The sequence below is a fragment of the Tachypleus tridentatus genome, chromosome 12, assembly GCF_004210375.1.
Source record: "Tachypleus tridentatus isolate NWPU-2018 chromosome 12, ASM421037v1, whole genome shotgun sequence".
Classification (NCBI taxonomy): Eukaryota; Metazoa; Arthropoda; class Merostomata; order Xiphosura; family Limulidae; genus Tachypleus; species Tachypleus tridentatus.
In genome coordinates, this window is record NC_134836.1 from 41,202,628 (window position 1) to 41,225,117 (window position 22,490).

Sequence of the window (22,490 nt, forward strand, 5' to 3'; positions counted from 1 at the left end):
ACAGAAGTTAGAGCATACTGTCATACATCTATATCTACACTGGGTAGTTAATGCTACATTAACACATAGTGACCGATAAAAAGTAAATAGACAGATATATTGTACAAGTTAAAACATTTTATATCTTGAGATAAAATTAGTAGTTTCTTGTTGATATTTAATAAGTGACATATTGTAAAAGTTATAACATACCATTGTATATCTTCATTAAACTAGGTTATTAATGCTTGATAACAGAAGTAACACGCTGCTGTCTCAAAAATACAGGTGCATTGATTACATTACAACCTTCAACCTCCATTTATAGCTACTCTATTTTTCACAACAACATGATATTTGTAATTTCTTTAAAAGGTACTGCATATTTTGAATAGATGCAAGAAATATGTGAAGAAATAGTTTCTTAAATTTCATCAAATTGTGGAAATGCATGCAGCAAAGAATTTACTTTCATGTTAATTTTACAATGGACATGATCATTATCTGTTCATACACAAGTAATTTAAATATTATAAATTGTGAAGTATAGTGACTTGTTTTCAAAATTAGCTGTTGGAAGAAGTTTACACAACATTTTCTTCAGAAGCAATTTCAGTTAACTGAAAGGAAAATAAAAACAAACTGTAAAGTTGTTTTTGGTTTTTTTTTATTGAAAACACCAGTCTTCCAGTTCAACTGGTATGGCCACAAATACTTAAAGAGCAACACAGTAAAATACAGAAAATGTGATTACACCTACCAGTCTATTATGTACAAGATTAATATTTGTAACAAGAAAATGTGTTATTAATGTGATGTAACAAACACGTATCAAAACAATTTCATACAGAAAATACAGGCAACACAGGTTGAGTGAAAGCACTGCAAGAAGTGACTGACATCTGAATATACTGGTGAAATGTACAAGTTAGAATATTTCATACTGTATAGCTATTGAATATTAGCTTGTAGTACCTGATAAAAGTGAACATAATGACACACATGGTGTGAGTAGATTTCAGAAATGAAGTTAGAAGAGCATTACAAAATAACAGAAACCCTTGCTAATGTCAACTACATGGCAACCTGAGCAAATTTTACCAATTGAGTATAACTAGCATTGCCAATCATGTTTTGTTTTTTTCCCATACACTGTTTGCCATAGTTTATCATTGGATAGTCTATACCACAAGTAACAACATCTGTCGGATATATCAAATTCCTTATCCTTATTGATTGAATATTTAATTATATAATAACTTTTACCAGAAGAGTTACTAATAAAAATTATAATTAATAATAATAATAATTCAGTTTTAATTATGGCTAAGATGCAAGCCACAGATAGACTGTATGACCACTGTCTCAGCTCATAGCTTAGTACATAACTGTCAATAATACAAACCTCTACATTATTTAATTGTATCACAAATAATATGCAGAAGTGCCATGTTTTAAAACAGAATGTATATGTAGAAGTTAATTTCTTTCATTATTCAAATTACCATTGTAATTATCAAAAGAATATTATTGACACTTAAGCTTGATTTTTAGCATTGAATTGATAAGTTTCTCTAGTTGTGCTATGCTTTGACATGAACAAATGAAAAAAAAAGTTAAAAACGAATTCAGATAAGTAGCCCCACAAGGAAATAACTTCTGATTTTACACAAGACCACCCTTTTCTAAAATTACTTTCCACCACAAAACCAGACTATGAATTCCAGCACTATCCCTCTTATCTTTCTCAGTTGTCAAAAGTTAACATTTCTGGAAAATGAAAATGTATTTCCAATAATACTTACCTCCACTGACAATATAGCAAATTTCTCCACTGACTTCAATGCAGTCTCTATCTAGACTCTTTATATAAGCTCCTCATTCAGATAATGAAATCACTTTATTAACACATAACTTGGCTTTTAGTGGGGAGATAAGATGGGATTGTCAGAAGAGGTAGGTATTACTGAAAATACATTTTCAGTTTAGGAAAATGTTAACTTCCAAAATATACTTACCTCCACTGACACTACAGCTAGAATCCAACATTGAGGAGGTGGAGAAACAAGTGCAGACATGGTTAGCAAAGAAAGCATCTGTATGGAACAGAAGTGTACAAAAATGAAAATGGTACAAGAACCACACTGTATACAGAATAGGTATGCCCTTCACCTGAAACTTAGTTCCAATATCAAAGATGGAATAGAATATGAGCAATCATCAGTATAAAGCAGCACCAACCAAGTATCCAAGGTTCCACAACTCAGGGTTGGAATTAAGAGGCAGTGGTACTTATATCTCATGTTGGTTGCTACGGCTATTGGACCACAATGTCATATATACACACACACACACTTTTGATTGGACCCCAGCCTGTAGCCATAGAGTAATGTGTTTCACACCACCAGAATCATATAGAGAAAGTAAGCACACCTTAGTGGACAAACTTCCTCCTCCCTACCTGATGAAATCCCAGGTTCAGAACAACAGGATCATTTATGCCATACTCAACCACAGAAACAGAACCCATTCAATATGAAATTAGAAATATTCATCCTAACTCTCCAATCAAGTGAACAAGGAGTGTTCCACTTGCCTCTAGAATTATGGAAGAGGACACAGAACCTGTGCTCAAAGACCTAGGATGGGACTATTTTGCATTTAAAATTATGAAGAGAAAGTAGACCTCCTTCCATGAACATTATACAAAACCAACATTAATCAAAGAGAAGAATCATGTACACCTTAACTGGACAGCTTTGTGAAAAAGCTGAACCAAAATTACAAGCACGGTCCCACAGAAGCTGGTGTCACTCCGACTGAAATATGGAAATAAACATCCATGGATTTGAATAGGAGGGCCCCCAAATTAACCCTATCCTCCATGAGCGAATAAATACACTCTAACACTCTATCCACCACCCCAGTGACTGGAAACTGGGGATGATAAGGGCTTCTGAGTTCCACAAGTAGAGTCTAGGGGGGGTGTAGAGTCCTGAGAAACAGTGTTCTGAAAACTGTGCAACAGGTGAACCAAGTTCCCTACATTTTTAAATGCAAAGTAATCCCAATTTATACAACTTGAAGATCAGCAGGAACAGGCAGGACCATCTTTAGCTTTACTCGTGATAGTCCCTAATAAAAAGGTATCATCTAGTAAGTGCCTAGATGATCTTATGGAACATCTCATCTTGACAGAGCCTTTTGCAACCTGTAGAATTATAGTGAAAGCAGTTGTTAATGTAAAATTAAAAAGAGAAAGTATACTTGCTTGGGCATCACTCATCACAGACTAGGATCCAGTGAAAAATTAAGGAGCTATGGAAATAAAATATATGAGTATATGATTGGGAAAAATACTCACCCTTGCTTAAAATCTAACAGATTTGGTCAAAATATCTATAAGAGTTAGCTGAATACTCTCAGAAGAGAAAACTGCCAGATCATGTAAGTTGTGAGATAGGAATATATTAGATGGAGTCTATGTACCAGCCTGCACAATGTCTCCAAGAGGGTAATTCAACCAGATGGCTAATGACACAGAGATATGACAAATCTGGTGATATCTGCCATGCAAAGAATTCTCTCCTGTAACAATAAGCCATTATAGGTCATGTGAATCAATTTGTGAAATCACCTTGTTAGTTTAATGGGTACCAAGTGAAATAGAAGGATCCCAATGAATGAAAAATCAGTCCTAGTATCTCTAAGTAAGTTAGTATGAGCCACATAACATTTAGGGGCCCTGACAGGACATGAAAAGGAGGAAAACCAAGTAGTCACTTACCATCCTTACTTTTATATAGAGACAAATGCAACAGAAGAGACTCCAAAATCTAACAAGCCCAAGTAACCAACTGAAGAAAGGGGAGCTGGAGGTGGCTGACCAAAATGATTCTCTACTGAGGCCAACCTACTAAAAAAAGGAACCAGAAAATATGAGTATAAATTCCAATCGATTCCAGGTAATTTGCAAAAGCTGTTTCAGAACCATCTTAAGAGATACCTTCTATCAGTATATATATCCATTTTGCAACAGTTCATACTAGAGGCAATGTCGACTGAAAGTGATCCTGATCTCTGATTGTTGACAAAAACTAGATACCTGAGGTGGAAGAAATCTGGTAGACCTCAGTAGTAGAAATAAGTCAAGAAATCATACCATTGGTATGTGTTTTTGTTATTTTCTTTTTGTTAAGCAATGTATAAAGATAAATAAAAAGATAACAGAAATGCCAACCTTGTTCCAAGTCACAAAGTAAATAGTGAATAGGAATAGCATCCCTGCTGGTAGAAACCCATGCCAAATACTTTCCCAAGCAAAAAATAATTGCATTATCTGAATAAGATACTAATATACTGTTCTTAGATAGAGCATACATTGAAGCTGATGGGAAAACCTGCAAATTACAATTTGCCTAGGGCATACAAGTGGGGAATAAAATACTGAAGCAAGCATTTTCAATGCTTAAATAGACAAAGAGTGGAAACCCTGGAGATTGATAAATAGCTATATTGTCAGCAGAAGAAAGCATGTTTTGGAATTCTACTCTTTGATTCCTGCACACCTATAAATACAAAAATTTCCCTAATACTTGTATTATTTCTTTCTACAATTCATTTTTCTTTAATTTTCAGCTTTGCTACCATTGTTCTTTCTAGTAATTTCAAAAAACATTGTTCACTTTTAACTTAATTTATAAAGTCAACATTATTCATGATTTCAGACTAACCAGGACAAAATCTAATTTTCAAATTCAGTGGATGCAAGAAAAATGTAAAAAGTAACTACAGCTAAATTATACAGATTAAAAACAGATTTTCATAAATTTGTAATATGTTATAGAGCACAAAGCTCTTCATGTTTCCTTACACAGTGGATGGTCACTTCTTGTTACCATGTGGTAATGCATAAATAAACAAGATGACATAATGTATAAATAAAATATTCCAATTTATATATTCATCAATACTGAGTAGTTAGTGCTGGTTAACACTACCTGGCAGTAAATAAAAACACCAACATAATTTACATGTTAAAATATTACACATTGCACTTTCACCTATACTGCGGAAGGTACTGTTTGATAATAGACTTGGCTAGATTTGGAAGTCCTGTAAGAAAGAAAAAAAAATAGACAATTAGAAATGAACACAACTCAAAGCAGAAGAACCAGGTTTTAAGAAAAAGGTTTAATAAAGTTTAAAACAAATTTCTCAGGTTACTGCATTATTGTATCAATCTAAACTTATGCATTTACAAAATTCAGAAAATGAAAGTTACTATATTTCCTTGTTAAAAGAAATATCTTTCAACTTCAGAGAAAATAAATTATTTAATATTAATATTTAAGTTCGTGTCTTTTTTGCCTTTTCCAACATAAACTAACTGGTGTTAATATATCTGAATAATTCACCCACAAATTTTGTTTTCTGTTTTGCAGCTACCAACCAATCATAGATTGACTAGAATATTTTATTTTTTTTGCTCTACAACTATGACTGTTCAATATTTCTTTTTTTCAGATCGACTAACCTCACGAAATTTCACTAAATATATTAGTATATTTTTGATTTATTGTATTATGGTTTTGTACTTTCCCACAACCATAGGCATCTTAGACTTCAGAAACACAAACTTTTCTTGCTGAAATAAATTATTTTTCAGTAAATAATACACATCAATTTGTTAAGAGTTAAAATTCTATATGTTTACATGTATTTCAATACAGAATATAACTATGAAATATTAATGGTACCTTTTTGTAGCTGTATGTAAATGGCTAACATTACAGCTTGTACAGGTATATCTGTTCCTGGACCTTTGGAAATTCCAACCTAAAAATGAAAGCCTTAGTTGGAAAATGTACTCAGACAGTAAAAACACCACTCTGTGCTGATCATAAACGTTTCATACTCAATATAAAATATATTTTTAAAACATCACTTTCAAACTAGAGTTAAATAATTATTTGATGACTAAATATTGAAATAGTGCATTAAATGCACTCTGACCTGACTGATTATAAATAGGAATTTCTATCATACTTTTACCAAGATAGCAGCAAACAAATATAATCTACATAACACTAAAATGCAAGTAATAGCAAACTAACTAACAACACCTATGTAACAGTTACAAAATAAACACAATGCATGAAACATTAAACTAATCAATATCACCTATGTAACACCCAACAAACCAATAAAATACAGGCAACAGCAAATTAACCAATCTCACCTGCATAACTCTCAAACCAATAAAAACATAAAACCACCTAATAACTTTTACATACAAATACAGTGGCATCTCTGTTATCGAACTCAATCTGTTTCAGAAGGCTGTTTGAAAACCGATTTGTTCGAAAACCGAATCAATTTTTCCCATAAGAAATACTATAAATTAAATTAATCTGTTACAGACCTCCAAAAATTACACATTATGAAGCATTTTAAGTAAAAATATTGCTTATTTATACCTGTATAATAATACTTACATGCATAAAGTCAACCACAAAAACTATAAACACAATAAAAAAACAAAAAATGAAAATTTAACTGCACTTTATCTATGCTAAGAAGAGCTGATGGTGTAAGTGAAAGGTGGTGAGGAGCGTGGAGAGTAGGAGGGTTATTATTGTTTGGAAGGGGAGTCACCTTCCGTAAAAACGTCAGGTAACTGTTCTTCTGGGGTTCTTTCTATTTTCTGTCTCTTTGCACCACTACAACCTGCTTGAGACTCACTGGACCTATTTCTCACTAAAAACTTGTCTAATGAGGCTTGTTTCTGCCTGCATTTTAAAATGTTTCTGAAGTAAAACATGGCATTGTCATTGAAAAGGTTTATGCTGCGGTTTGCTACAGCTTTGTTAGGGTGAAATTTTTCCACCAAACTTTGTAACTCTCCCCATTTTCCACACATTTCCTCGATTAGTGAACTAGGAACATCCTCCCTTCCCTCATCCTCATCTGAAGACACTTCCTCAGTTGCCATCTGTTGCTGCTTCTTCTGAAGGTCTTGGAGTTCATCCGTGGTGAGCTCAGTGTTGTGGTCTTCCACCAACTCCTCCACATCATCACCACTCACATTCAAGCCAATACACTTGCCTAGTGAGACAATATCCTCAACAACAGGCTCAGCCTCAAAGCCTTCAAAGTCTCTATCTGCTACTGAGTCTGGCCACAATTTCTTTCAGGCTGAGTTCATGGTCCTCAAAGACACTTCCCTCCAGGCTTTGTCTATGATCCTCAAGCAATGGAGGATATTAAAGTGATTTTTACAGAACTCTCTGAGGGTAAACTTTGTGTCAGAGGTCACTTCAAAGCACCTTTGAAACAGTGCTTTGGTGTAGAGTGTCTTAAAGTTCGATATGACCTGCTGGTCCATAGGCTGAATGAGAGGAGTCGTGTTAGGGGGCAAGAGCTTCACTGTAATGAAACTGTACTCCTCCACCAACCCGTCCTACAAGCCTGGTGGGTGAGCAGGTGCATTATCCATCACAAGAAGGGCCTTCAGTGGCAACTGTTTTTCCGCGAGGTAATTCTTTACACTTGGGGCAAACACTTCATGGACCCATGCCATAAAAAATTGCCTGGTTACCCATGCTTTACTATTAGCCCTCCACATGACATTTGGTTTACTTTTCAGGACATTATTTTGCTTAAAAACCCTTGGGTTCTCAGAATGGTACAAAAGCAAAGGCTTAAGTTTTAAGTCCCCACTTGCATTACTACATAACAATAGAGTTAGCTTGTCCTTCATTGGCTTGTATCCTAGCAGTGATTTCTTCTCCTTGGTGATGTAGGTCCTATTTGGCATTTTCTTCCAAAAGAGGCCTGTCTCATCACAGGTTAACACTTGTTGGGGAATAAAACCTTCAGCTTCTACACAGTCCTTAAATTCCCTAACACATTTATCAGCAGCATCTTTGTTAGAACTGGTACCCTCCCCATGTCTCACCACACTATGTGTGCCACTTCTCTTCCTAAATTTTTCAAACCACCCCTACTAGCCTTAAAGGCATCACTTGTATCAGCACTCATTCCAGGGGTGTTTTTCAGGAGGTCAGCATGCAACTGCTTTGCTTTCTCACAAATGATGGTCTCAGAAATTCTATCACCAGCTAACTGTTTTTCATTTACCCAAATCAACAACAGTTTTTCTACCTCTTCCATTGTTTGTGATCTTTGTTTAGTAAGCACTGTCACTCCTTTTGCAACATCAGTTCCTTTGATGACCTCTTTATTTTTCAGTATGGTGCAGACTGTAGACTTTGCAATACCAAACTATGTAACAAGGTCAGACATGCAATTACCACTCTCATACTTCACTATAAGATCTTTTTTTTCACTTCTATTGTGGCTCTAACAACTTTCCTTTTTGGTTTGCTGCTTTCATTATCCTTCTTTGATCCCATGGTGGCTTATTTAATCAGAATATTTAGAAAAACAAAAAGAAAAAAAAGAAAAAGGAGAACTTTCACAGCAGATTTTAGCAGGGCTGTGGACTGAGCGACAGGTGCGGGTAAAATGTTTTGGGCAAGCTTGGCGTGGGCCGAAAATGGTCGTTCAGGTCATCAGTCGGGTTATTTTGGGTGTTTGGATCATGACAGCTTGGTTCAGGAACTGAGTTTATGTTCGACAACAGAGACATTTTTTTCTCAAACAATATGTTTGAGAAAAGAGTCATTCAAGAACCGAGGTACCACTGTAATTAACATCAGATATGACACTGTCAAGTAACCAGCATTACTTAAGTATAACCAATTATTATTGTTTGTAACAATCAACCAATCACCAATATCATCTAGATGGCAAATGCCCCTTAGGTAGTAGCTAACAGCCAAGTAGTATGCTAAACATAGTCTCCTTAAATCTAACCTGACTTAGATTTTCTCCTGCTTTGTCTAGTTCTCCTCTGATAGCATAGGCAACTGTTAAGTGGTACTGCATTAAAACCTTTGCTGTAGACAGTGTATTAGGGTACCATCCTAAGGTTAAAATACAATACATTAATCACAAAACAAAATATAAATATAAGGGAAAAAAAGCACATTGATTAAACATTTTAAAATAACAAGGATTCAATTCCATTGTAAGTAATGCAAAGATTATTACAGTAAGAGATATACAGAGCTAAGTATAAATAATAGAATTATGTTAGAATGGTTTCAGCTTGTGTATCTCTTACTGTAAATATGTTTGTTTTTGTTTCTGTACATCACTGATGAAGAAATCCTTTGTATTCTTTATTTTGTTTTGTGACAGATTTATGTTTGCAGATAAGAAACTCGTTACTGATATCAGTCACAACTTTTGAAAAGTTAAAACCCAACTGAAATAACAAATTCTCAAACATACAATCATAAAGCAAAACAAGGTTCATCCTCAATCTTAGAAAATGTAAATTCTGCATTTCACACAAATTTTACCAATTTTAAAAACAAACTTATGCAGTAGAAAGTTGCACAGAATTACATTAAAAATTAGTTTAAGACCTTGAAGAAGTGGTGTCTGCCTGGAAGATTCTTCAGGACGGTCGACAAATTTGGGATCCCCAGAGTCCAAAGTGAGTGGAAGTGTAAGAGAGATATCCGTTAATGTATCTGGGCTTAGATACTGAATAGCATCTGAGATATCATCCATCATTATTGATGCTTCTGCAGCATACAGATGAGCTAAGAACCTTCAAAAACAAATGTTGGTTAAAAGTGTGAAATCCTCACATCAGTAAGTTCTTAAATTACTAACACATTGATATATTTACACATGCACACACATTATTAAGATCCTGAATAATTAACAATCTCAAAAATTTACTCATCCCATAAAGGAAGGTCTTGTACAACCTAAGGTGCACATGGTCAGTCCACCTAACCAACCCTGTAATGGAGAAGGAATGCTGACTATGATTCTGAATATACTACGTGTATCTACACAAAATGTGGTAAGCTCTTAGTAAAACATACAAGTCTATTATATACAGATAATCAGATGTGTAACAAATGTATTTGTATACAAGATACATGAATTGAACATATCAGTCTGATTGAGACTTTGAAAACTTAAAAGTGTAAAGTGATGTCATGTTTATGAGAAGAAGAAAAGTACCTTTATACAATTTGTATTCACATAACCTCTAGGACAGAGATGGTGAACATTTTTTAGAGTGTGTGTGCTCAAACTGGGGATAATTTTTAACAGCATATCATTTATTATTTTTCTGATTTATTTTAAATAACACAGCTTTAAGAGTTATATGTTATTAATAACAAGAGTAATTCACAATAAATAAAATAAATGAATTAGTAACAATAATAATGGACTTTTTTTCAAGTAAAAAGGAGTCCTCTTATTTATTTACATGTATTCATTGCTTTACTATTAACAGAAGACATTTTGTGAAATAAGGTTTGGCTCATGTTATGTAACAAACAAAATAAAAATCAAGGAAAGGAAAATAAGAATATTTCACTCTTAGTGAGACTTTTGCTGCTGCACCAACAATGACAATATTTCAAAACAGGCTCATATTAAGTTGTTTTGAGAGCAGCAATAGTTTCATCATCAAGTCTATTCCTATATTTACACTTTAGAAATTTCATTACTGAAAATAATGACTCACAAATACATTGATGAAAATACTGTTAAATACTGCCATTGCAACATCCTTCAGACAGTCAAAAGTTTCAGGTATAGAATTTCAGAGTCTCATTTTCTGAAATATTCTGCATTTTTCCAGTCATTAACTGATCTCTTTCAATATTTTCCAGTTAAGCTCTTGAGTATACAAATTTCTGCCTTCAAATTGAGCTGCTTTGTAAATCAATTAATTGCATCACAAAATTATCCATGTCAATCCACTGCCACTTTTCCAAATTCAGTTTGTCTAATGTTACACTGTCTGCATACTTTATGCATTTTGCAGTTTCTTCAAATAACCTGAACTTATTAAATCTTAAAAAAAATTGTTCAAAAGTTAAATTTATGATGCTTGAAAATTGTATTTGCAAGCTCCGAATGTATGTTTTTCCACAAATTTCAAGATCTGTCATGTTTTTTCTAGGTTTGGAAAATATTTGAAAGAGTCATTGTAAACATTATGTTTAAAAATGTTCAGTTTGATTTCAAAAGCTTTTATGCTATCAAACGTAACATCAAATGTTTTGTCAGTTCCCTGCAATCTGGTGTTCAAATCATTTAAATGTGAGGAGAAATCTGTAAAAACAAATCCACAAATCCACATATCAGATGATTCTTGACAAGAAAATCTTTCATTTGTCAAAAACAAATGAATTTCATCCAAACACTCAACAAAATGTTTAAGAACAGAACCTCTACTTAGCCAACAAATATTGACGTACATAAGTAGTCCTGTGCACTCTGAATTTGCCTTCTTTTCAAAGCATGCACAGAAATAAAATTAACTACCTTGGTCACAATTTCCATCACGTTTTCAAGTTCCTATAGCCAGTTTTTGCACACAAAGCCTCCTCATGTATAATACAATGAAAACCTACCAGTATTAACCAACATATTTTGCAAACCTGCTTCTTTACCAATCATGCTGGGTGCACCATCAGTTGTCATGGAATCTATTTTTGAAAGGTCAACCTGTCAGTTGGATAATTCATTTATTACTGCCTTACATATTTCACCCCTGTGATATGTTCAGGTAATGTTACCAAATTAACCAGTTCTTCACAGATTTCATCATACCTAGAAAATCAAGCAATAATGGCTAGCCTAGCTGATGATGTAACATCAATGTTCTCATCAAGACAAATGGAAAGGAATTTACAAGAGCCAATATCATTTGTCAGCTGTTCTGCTATCCATCTTTAATTTTCTTTTACTGTGTTTCTACTCACTAGCAGTTTTATAATGCACTGAATAATTTATTTTTTCTGGAAAACTGTCAAAAAGGAAAGGAGCACATTCTAGCTATGATTCTTTAATACACTCTCCATCACTAAGTGGTTTTCCATGTTGAGCAATAATCTTTGAAATCTCAAAACTAGCAGCAACTAAGTTGAAACTACTTGAAACAAATTTAATCAAAATATTTGACTGCATGTTGTTGTTGCTGACTTCTCAAGAAATGTGTTCTTTTTATTCTTGCTCACTCTTATCACAAAGCCATTTATGATTGCTTTGTGATAATAATGCTACTTAATAGTTTCATAATGCTACTTTACAGAGCAAACCATGCACACCACTGTGTCAGAACATAAGGCACATAATGCTTTATCACCCTTTTTGATCATGCTTAATTTTTCAATCCACAATTCTTGAAAATCTGTAAAATAGTTAACATGCTGAAATATTTACCCATTCCAAATTAACAAGATCTTGAATAATTAATACATTCATGTTTTGAAGAAAATGCAGTTGCATATGGGTTAATTTCTTTACAAAGGTTGAATTTATTAGATATTAATAATGGTCAAACACTTCATCTGTGGCTATTGTAAACAAGAGTTAGTCAAGATCTAATGACAGGGAGATCACTGGTTGAAATTATTAAAATTAAGAATAAATATATTCAATCTGTAGCCAGAGACAAAAATATCCCAATTCAAGCACTTTTGAAAAGTAGATATTTCTTTATAAGTGGGGAAAAAAGTTAATCACATTTAATGTTTGATATACACAGAACAAATGCTTCAGTACCAAGGCCAAAACACAAGAAATCACACATACTCTAACACTAGGATTAACACACAATACAAGCCATAGATGTATACTAATTACAGTTTTAGAATTAACACAACTTAAATTTGAATTTATAAACACAGGAAAACACTAAAGCTAACAGATAATATTTAAGTATATATAGTACTGTGAATAATATGCATTAAAAATGTTCCATTTACACAGATTATAGTCTTGAAATGCCAAAGACATTCATATTTATCCTTGGTTAAAAATCATTTCAGAAATTCAATTTAAATGGAAAACAAAATTTCATTCAATACAAAACTTGCTCTATATCTAACTCAAAAATATAATAATAAATACTTATGGGCTCCAGATATCCTGGGTTGACTAAGAAGTGTTTCAGCATGTTTCAGGGCCATCACCATATCTCCCAGACATAATGCAACATATGCACTAGCTACAAGGATGCTGTTCCTACAGGTTACAGAACAGTTCTGAAGTCACATTTTAACGTAATATATTTAATATACAAAACAACAACAACAAAGATTTCTGAAACTCAGTAGTGTAATATCTAGCAGTGGAAAAACTATACAATAAGTGTTAGTCTCTAAATTACACCAGTAGGATTTGTTTTTGTTTACACCATTAAGATGAATTTTAAGACTACTTGATTAGAGTTAGTTTTAGGTTACACCATTGCATTGATTTCTAGGCTGTACTACTGCAGTAAGTTTAAAACTATAATTACTCGAGTCAGATTTTTTAGACTACAGATGTGTGGCTTGTTTGTAGAGTAACACAAGAAGGTTGATTTATAGTGTACATCATTATGACAGTTTTTAGACGACACTGTCAGGCTAGACACTTTCATATTTAAATCTTCAAATTTTAATTAACATAGTTACCATACATACAAGATTCTAACATTTTTAATTGACTACTTTTATCACACAAAATAAATACACTGGCCATGGTTTTCAGTTAATTCTTTTATCTCCTTACTTATATAATTTTTGGGTCAAGCTGGATTGAAATTAGATAAATATGGTATTTTCAAAACATGGATCAGTTGAATGTATTTAGATAGTTAATTTAAAAAAAAACTGTCACACAAAAATAATATTTTCAGCACTCTCTACATTTACAGTTCATAAAACATTTGTGATAACTTAAAAATACTCTGAATTGGATACTATTAACAGTTTTGTTAAGTTAAAGGAACATGTTTGAAATCCTTTACACTAAGGAACACAAGTTAAATGTATTTTGTATTATGTTGTGTTTTTTTTTAACAGTTTTACTGCACAAAAATAAAATGTCAGGCACTTTCCGTGTTTATAACTTTTCAGATATATTATCAAGTTAGGCATACTTCAAATTGGCTACTTCAGCTCCTTGAATAGAATTTGCTGGTAGTCCATTAACTGTAACATGCTGACCTTCTACAGGACTGGCCCCCTCTGATTCCTCAACACTACCTCCTTGACTACTGACTGTAGTACTGGTACTAGAAGAGGGTGAAGGAGAGTCAGGAATAAGAATGAGTGCGTTACGTAGACACAGAGAGGCAAATTCTAAGGTTGGCATTGGGATAGCAGAAGACTGACCCTGGACACTGAAAAGGAAAACTTGTATTGAACAATCTTGTTATTTTGCCATACAGGTTGAAAAATGAGAAAGTAGATCATTTCACTGTCTTATTCCTGACAACTGGCCAACAAAAACAGCTATCTCCATTGGGTTACTCTAACTGAATAAACAAATTTTATAATTGTCATTCTTATTATACTTGCACACCTCCAAAGTGGGAAATGCAATTTTGTGGTAATGGTAAGAAACAATGAACCCTAAAGATTGACAGTCAGATATGTTAGAAATGAAACAAAGACAGTTTTGCAACTAAAGGTATAAATTTTAATTTTCTGAATATTTAATTCAATATTAAAAGTATATTGATCTGAATTTATTTTCAACTGAGAAGTTTAAAGTGATGAACAGTAGTTAAATTAGCTTGAACAAATTCAGCAATTACAAGGATATACAAATTAAAACTGAGCATATTAGGTCTTGACTAAAATTGATCAACAATTTTCTCACCTTAATTTATTATCATTAGAAATAAATGGAGACATTATAATTTTTCTATGAGGGCCACTCCCAACACTTCCGCGAATCATATCTTTCTGTCGCTCCTTTAGACTGAAGTCTCGACTGTTGTCCTGTGAGAATTGGCAAAATGTTAAATAAGCTTTAATTTTTTTTTTTAATTTAAGAAAGAAATATTTAAATCAATTCTCAGTGTTGACATCTTTGTGATACTTAATGTCTCTCTTCTGTATTCTCCTTTTTAAACTTTTTATTCCTTTATACATTTTGAAACATTCCTCGATTAGAAACATCAACTATAGATAATGACAAACCAAAATTTAAAATAAGAACCTCCCACAATCTTTATTGTCATAGATATCAGTAAATTTTTACACCAATAATAGAAGCTAATCTCAACTCTTCATACATTTTAACCTACTTATTCTTATTTGTCAATGGTACATGCTTACAATCAATAAAAAAATTCAATATAGAAATTACATGAATGTGATGTCTTTATGTTAATTCATTTCAGTTAAAGGTAACTTTTCTCAAATAGATTTTATTGAGTGTAGTTCAGTATCACTGTTTCAATAAGTATTAAAATTTTTGAAAGCTATTTATATGTTAGTTAGAAAGCTAAGTAAATTACAGTATGGTTGGGACATTCTGTTTGAATTTTAAAAATGAATATTTGAAAGCAACAAGAATTATTTCTGGGCAATTAATTGTGTATTAAAAAATAGTCTTAGGTATGTAACCTGAAAACATATCAAGTCCAAACAGGCCTATAAACAATGGTATGAATTAAACTTCTTGTTTTTATGTACACTTCTTATTTACTGGTATATATTTTTCAACAAATGTAACTAAAATATAAAAACAAAAACTTAATAGGTTAGATTAGAAAAACAAACACAAAAAAATGAAATAAATTCCTCCACAAAATATGCATGTAAGCTATTCACACATTAATGTAATCTTACACTGTGTTTACTGTAACCTGAGTGAAGCTTTCACTGGATGATTTACTGATTGTTATGCTGATTCAACTTTCTAAGGCTGCCAAAAATTATTCCAGGCCCAGGGTAATCATGCACATATGGGCCTCCATAATATCAGTTAATTATAAAATGCAAACCTCCAAACCTTTTTCATGACAAAATTTTTAATAAGATCTGAAAAGTCAATTTGGTAAACTGTACAGGCCATCCAGTGATCCTGGGCCAAGGAGTAATCCCTGTTACCCTCTGTACTGACAGTCATCCAACTTTCCTACGGATGATTTAGCTACACTAAGTGCCAGGGTAGAGAAATTAATAGATAAGATATAAAAGTTTTATCATGAAAAACATTTTGTATCCATTTAGGAGGTTCTATATGCTAAGCAAACAAAACATGAAAACTGTAAGATGTAAAAAAGTATTTTTATTCTTAATATGAAAAATTGCATTGCACTCAGTCAGAGTCAGGCTGACTCTGTAAATTCACACAAAAACTTTAACAAAAATACTGCATTAAAAGTTCTGATGTTTTGTGCAAAACATATTTGTAATGCTTACTAAAGGCTTACAACACTTTTTTGAAGATAAACTTAGTAAATTTGGAATTACAGTAAATATTGCTATGCATAGCTTCATAGAAATGGGTGTTGATGCAATCCACCAACATCATACACTTATGGTTAATGAATGTCTTGAAATGAGTTAGAAAACAGTGTTCAATTATCTAATAAATGAAACTGATCAACTCTTGGAAAATGTTTTTATTAAATTAAATTCAACATTTCATGGGATGTCTTTTTCTCAAGTGTTAATGAATAACCTAAAACTAAGATTTTTAGGAAGTTATAAATTACTGTCACATTTAAACATTAAAGGTTGTTTTTATAATTAAATGGATCAATTGGTCAACACATATCATAACTTATTGCCATGAACATATTTTGAATTATTGTCTAACTAAAATCAGCTTAATCTGTAATGCAACATAGCATTTTTCTAAATTTAAAGTTTAAATCTTATTGAATGTTGTTTTTAGATATTTCAGACTGAAATGTAAGCTGTTGATTAATGAACTGTTTTCTCAAAACCTCTCTTCAAAAGAGAGGTTCTTAATGAAATAGTGAAATCAGTGAAGTCACAATTATATTCAAACCAAAGAAATCTACACCATTTCCTCATTGATCTTTTACAAAAGAGATTTTCTATTATTTTTTGTGTGCAATAGTTGAAATAATTTAATTTTGCATACAATATTTCAACTATAAACAAATTACTGACATGTTTCTATAACAATCACTATAAGTAGGGTCCATATATTGTATCATGTTAAATTATGTTTTTATCTGTTAAAGAACTCAATGTAAAGAAGTGATTGAAAGTATCCATTTAAATATGTACATTTTGTACAATTCATATGGTATTAGAGCAGTTTTGTATACAAATACAATACAAATGTGCTTAAAAAAATGTAAATAGAACCCATATGTTCTACACCAATACTTTTAGGGTTACATTGAAAAGACATTTCATTAGTGTTTGTTGCTTTGGACTTCAAGTGAGTAATTTTATTTAATAAAACTGAAACACTGTGCTTCCATATACCCAGTTTTCTTTCAACCAAAGCCATATGTAACCACTAGAGAAAAAATTAACTTCCTGACTTCAGAAACAAAATAAACCCCAAATTAAAACTAAATGAGATCATTCATCAGCATTTTGTTAGGGATGTAATATTAAGTTATCCAAAGAGTAATGAGATGTACAAGAACTCACTGGTTTATGGTTCTGCATACAACATTCTGCTAAACGTAGCCATAGTCGAGGGTTAGTGTGATACACTTGTACGGCTTCCAATAGACGCTCAAAAGCTTGTAGTGGTTTACCAGCATGAAGATACTGTAGACCTAAATTGTACATGAGTTGGTAGTAAGCAGTAACATCCACTGTGAACAATGGCCTTGATGAAAGTGTATCTAAAAGATTACACATAAATTAATACAATTATTATATCTTAGTTAACAGAGTATAATAAAAACTAATACTTACACATAAAAAGAAATAACTTGCACAAGAAAACTCTGAGGCAGTACTTCTATCATGATAATGACTCATAATGGTGCTAACACAACAGAAATATAATATTTATAAGTGATTTTTTTGTAACTTGTATGCTCGCATTAAATACATTTCATCATAGCTTTTAAAAGACTGTGTAATTAAACAAAGAAACTTGTGTTTAAAAAACAGCAAATGCATGCTATATCAATATGAGTATAAGATTTAATGAAGACTTTTTTCTATTAAAAAACTAAAGTAACTGGAGTAAAATTAGGTGATTTGATTGCTAGTTTTACATGTGTATAAAGTGAAATCTGCTAATTTTAGCATTTGCACAAATTAAAGTGATTTGACTAAGGTTCTTATATATGCAAAAATTTAAGTAATTTGACTGCTAGTTTATTACTTATAACATAATTAGTTTTGATATATGTATGTACTTACCTGGTTCTCCTTCAGTCAAACTTTTAATGGCATTGTTATGTTCTTGTACAGCTTTGTTGAAATAAAAACAACCCAAATTAGGCTTTCCCATGTAGAAGTGCAAACAGCCCATGTTGTTGTAATACATAGCTGCTATATTGTCTCCAGTTTCTTTAAAAGTGTGGGTTGCTACAGATACTGAAGCTGTGTTAAGCAGTTTCATTGCTTTTCGACAGTTATTTCGTAAGTATTCCAACTGACTACGTAAATATACTCCTGACACACTCTGAAAGATATAAGCTCTATTAACAAGCACTCAATACAACTTTCTTCAAGTTAAATTCAACACTTTAAAGCATTTCTTATTAATCACACAAAGCAAAGCCTTGTAGTAAAATTTCTTTCAGAAATAGATCTATTTCAGTGGATATGCCAAATCAGGTATGACAAGATAAACCTGAATTAAAGATATGCTGATTTAAGTTGCTACAGAACCTATCATAATAAGATGTAAATAACACTCAAACTCAGCATGGTAAAAGAAGCACATTTTATATAAAAAAAAATAAGGTTTGATGGACAACAGTAATAAATGCAAAATTGTAATCAAGTGATTTTACTGCAAATATTAGGACCTGAACTCACAAGTTAATTACAAAGTTATAATTATCTAATATTTAGTCTTTATGTATTTAATATAATAAAAAACATTAAAGTATTTAGTTTACAAGAAGTAGTTTTATTACAGTATTCATTATAAAAAATAAAAGTACAACTTACAACTCCAGTGCTCATCAAGGTTTTTAATTCTCGCCTACAAGCTTTAGTAGACTTTAACATGAGGTAGAACCTAGCTTTATACTGAAAAATAGAGTGCAGATAGTGGGCAATAAATTTAATAAATATATATTATATATTACAAAATTATGAATACTTTAGAAAAAATTAATAATGAAAATTACAGTAAAAGATTAAAAGAAATCTTTCAATAAAACATTAAGGTAAGAGTTTAAATATTTAAAATGTACTAAATAATTACTGAAAAATTAAAGTACTGAAATTATTCTAATTGTAAGGAAAACAATACATCAGGGAAAAAATATTTAACATTAATTTTACTAAATTTGTTTTATAATTTACTTTCACTACACAACTGAACCTAAAAAAATGTAGTACGTAACTCTTATAAACATACAATTCATGTTAGCCTTTAAAGACAACTATAATTACTAATCATGATGTTGAAGAATTAACAGATCTGTTCATTATTAATCATTAAATGGTGACCAACATCAACTGATGCTACTACCTACAACATTAGCTACAACACAGTAATGAATGGTTTACAATAAAATGATGCACAAATACTATAGCAATACTAATTACAACAAAGATAATGATAAATGTAAATATTACAGGTTACAATGGATCTACTCAAGTGTATGAATTAGCTACAACACAGTAATGAATGGTTTACAATAAAATGATCCACAAATACTATAGCAATACTAATTACAAAAAAGATAATGATAAATGTAAATATTACAGATTACAATGGAGCTACTCAAGTGTATGAATTAAAAGTTGAAAGCTAAGGACGTGTTTAAGTTTATTAATCAATGAAATAATCACAGATTCAGAAGTGTTTGTGTTTATTTTAGAACACAGTGACATTGGTCTGTCTGCTCTATCCTCCATTGGAAATCAAACTTGATATTTTAGTGTTGTATGTTCATAGACTTACTGCTGTTCTACTGAGAAATGATTTAGAAGGATGTTTGTGAAAGGGATAGATGAGTCATCCCTCAAAAGAGAAGCATATTATATATAATTCCATTTGAAATACTGACATCAGTACCAGTTAGGAGTTGCACTGTTATTTTTAAAGCCTGGATAACACACTTATTAAAACTGAATTCCTGTGCATTTCCTGCAAGAACCAATTCAACTTCATTATTAGCAGCACAATATTCAAACGCATGCACAAAAAATTTATTAAGTCAAAAGAACTTCAAAATAAACAAGCAATCACATATTTAGGTTTACACTTGATTTATCAGTGGTGATCACATGCTACAATTTTTAACATCACTGTTTTACATATAAAGACTTAATCATTACCTGCTGTAGCTTGGGTTTGTAAATGTCATGAAAATTAGAATCAGTTGTTTCTTTTTTCTCTTTAACTTCTTTCTCTTTGCTGCCTTCACGTTCTTTCTCCTTTTCTGGTGTTTGAGCCTTACTTCCATTGCTACTAGTCTTGTTGTTTCCATACAACATGTTCTCCATGTAGGCTATGGGTCTTGCAGCCTTTTCTGGCTGGGAAAAAATTAAGTAGGTCAGTTTGTTCTGTAACTAAAAATGTCATTAAGAAGTTGGTTTTGGACTTTAGATGAAAGTTAAAAATTGATACCTAAGTAACTTAAAAAAAAGCAATCTTATCAAATAAGGAACTAAAAACTTTATTTGTATTTAAAACAAAACCAAAAGGTTTAAAAAGTATTACAGCAAATCACCAGGTTCACCTGAACTTAACCCAGCAGGTTAATTAGGTGAAATAATGTAACATTTTTAACTATTTTGACTTTGTTTCTGTGCACAAGTTCTTACACCTGAAGGGTAAATACTTTTTCAGTCATTCTATCGTGTTTTTTTATACAATATCTATTTCATTTATCTACTCTGAGTTATCTTTGTTTGAGTTCATATTTTGTCAATGTTTTATTAACTGGCTTACTCAGGGCTATATGTATATTAGAAAGACCAATACTTTATGCCAACTTATACAAATTTTTAAATGATAGAAATTTTGTATTGGTTGCTAAGTAATAAATTATTGTTTAGAAATATTTTATGTCAAACATATCTGAATCATTCAACAGTTTAAAACTGTTTACAATTACAAAATAATTTTTTAGCATAGTACAGATATAGTTTAAAACTCAAAAGCATTTAACAAAAAGTAGAAAATTAAGTCTTATAAATCATGACTACTACTTCAAATACCTTACTATCCTCAGATACTTTATAAGTACCATAAAAATGTTGAACAATATTTAAATTTACCACCTAAACACAACTAAAATACTAATGTTTCCTTGATTGAAGTCTAATCCATTCTAGTAGCAGCTAAAGGAAATACTTTACTTGTAGAAAGGGTAAGTGATATGTGTTGAGAAGAACTTTCACAATTTTTTTTATTAGATTAAATTTAAGTATATTAAGAAGTGTAAAATAAAACCAGCACACACTAACCTGATTGACACACAGATACAACTCCAGAAGTAACAAGCACGTCTTTATTGCTAGCTGGTCATCTAAAAAAAAAAAAGTTATTTTTCAAAATAACTGATTATTACACTTTTTTTAAACTATCATTTACAGACAGAACACCAACCCAAGCAAACATTTTCTGAAAAGCAACTGTTTCACATTGTGAAGTTAATTTTGGTGTTAACTTTATATAACAGTGATTTTATATTTTCCAAAAATGAAATCCTCTAAATACAGGCTGGTACATCTAGTTCACCCCTGTTCTGACCATTGCAAACTCTCTGTTAACCTGAAGGTGACCTAAAATGTTCTATATTTTATTTTAATTAAAATTTTAATATCCATACCAACATTCTTTATACATTTTACTTCAAGTGAGTTTCTCATCATTATGAAAAATACTGAAAACTAGTTTTAAACTTCTGGTAATAAGATACTGACTTGCTAGAAAGGTTAAATAATTTCATACTTATAAAAATTTAAATATAACAACTTTATATGCAGTAATTTTATATTAAAGAAATAAACAAACAAAAAAATATCTGATAGTTAAGACAGTATTCTGAACAAATTGCCCTCTACATGTCTGGTTTTCTGTGTAAGATTCATAATAAACCATGATGTTAAACATATCTCATTATCTTATCCTCATAAATATTGGGCAAGACTGTAAATGATAGTATATTGGAAGAGTACACTGTCTAAGAGCAAAAGCTATTCCAAGTTTATTCTCTACCACATATACATCAAAATCTTCTCTTAGATTTAGCTTCTGAATTTCCTTAAGTACTGATTTTACTTTAAGGTTTTATCAGATAAATTTATGGAAAAAAGTTTCCTGTATTTTATTGTGGTTATTTGTACAGTTAACTGCCTGAAGAATCTACGAGTTATTATCCGATTGACATTTGTTGGTTAAAAAGTATAAAAATTTAATCTAATATTTAACCAAATTTTAAAAAAATATCCTCATTCTTCCTAACTTAGTAATAATTACTAGAT

At 31.5% G+C, this 22,490-nt stretch overlaps 1 protein-coding gene across 5 annotated transcripts in view; it reads right to left on the reverse strand.

Annotated features, from left to right (window-relative positions):
• Positions 1–632: 632 nt before the first annotated feature.
• The window catches only part of Not10 (CCR4-NOT transcription complex subunit 10), a 36,298-nt gene continuing 14,440 nt past the window's right edge, over positions 633–22,490 (reverse strand). For 4 of the 5 annotated variants that reach the window (XM_076469015.1, XM_076469014.1, XM_076469016.1 and 1 more), the window contains 12 exons: positions 21,471–21,532; positions 20,337–20,534; positions 18,996–19,076; positions 18,237–18,501; positions 17,508–17,707; positions 14,740–14,861; positions 14,015–14,257; positions 13,000–13,113; positions 9,477–9,664; positions 8,860–8,969; positions 5,739–5,817; positions 633–5,094 (listed from right to left, as the gene is read on the reverse strand). In XM_076469015.1, the coding sequence (XP_076325130.1) occupies positions 5,039–5,094; positions 5,739–5,817; positions 8,860–8,969; positions 9,477–9,664; positions 13,000–13,113; positions 14,015–14,257; positions 14,740–14,861; positions 17,508–17,707; positions 18,237–18,501; positions 18,996–19,076; positions 20,337–20,534; positions 21,471–21,532 (1,718 nt within the window). In that variant the 3' untranslated portion in view covers positions 633–5,038. The remainder of the gene's footprint in view (positions 5,095–5,738; positions 5,818–8,859; positions 8,970–9,476; positions 9,665–12,999; positions 13,114–14,014; positions 14,258–14,739; positions 14,862–17,507; positions 17,708–18,236; positions 18,502–18,995; positions 19,077–20,336; positions 20,535–21,470; positions 21,533–22,490) is intronic. The other variant, XM_076469018.1, reaches the window with a different exon arrangement.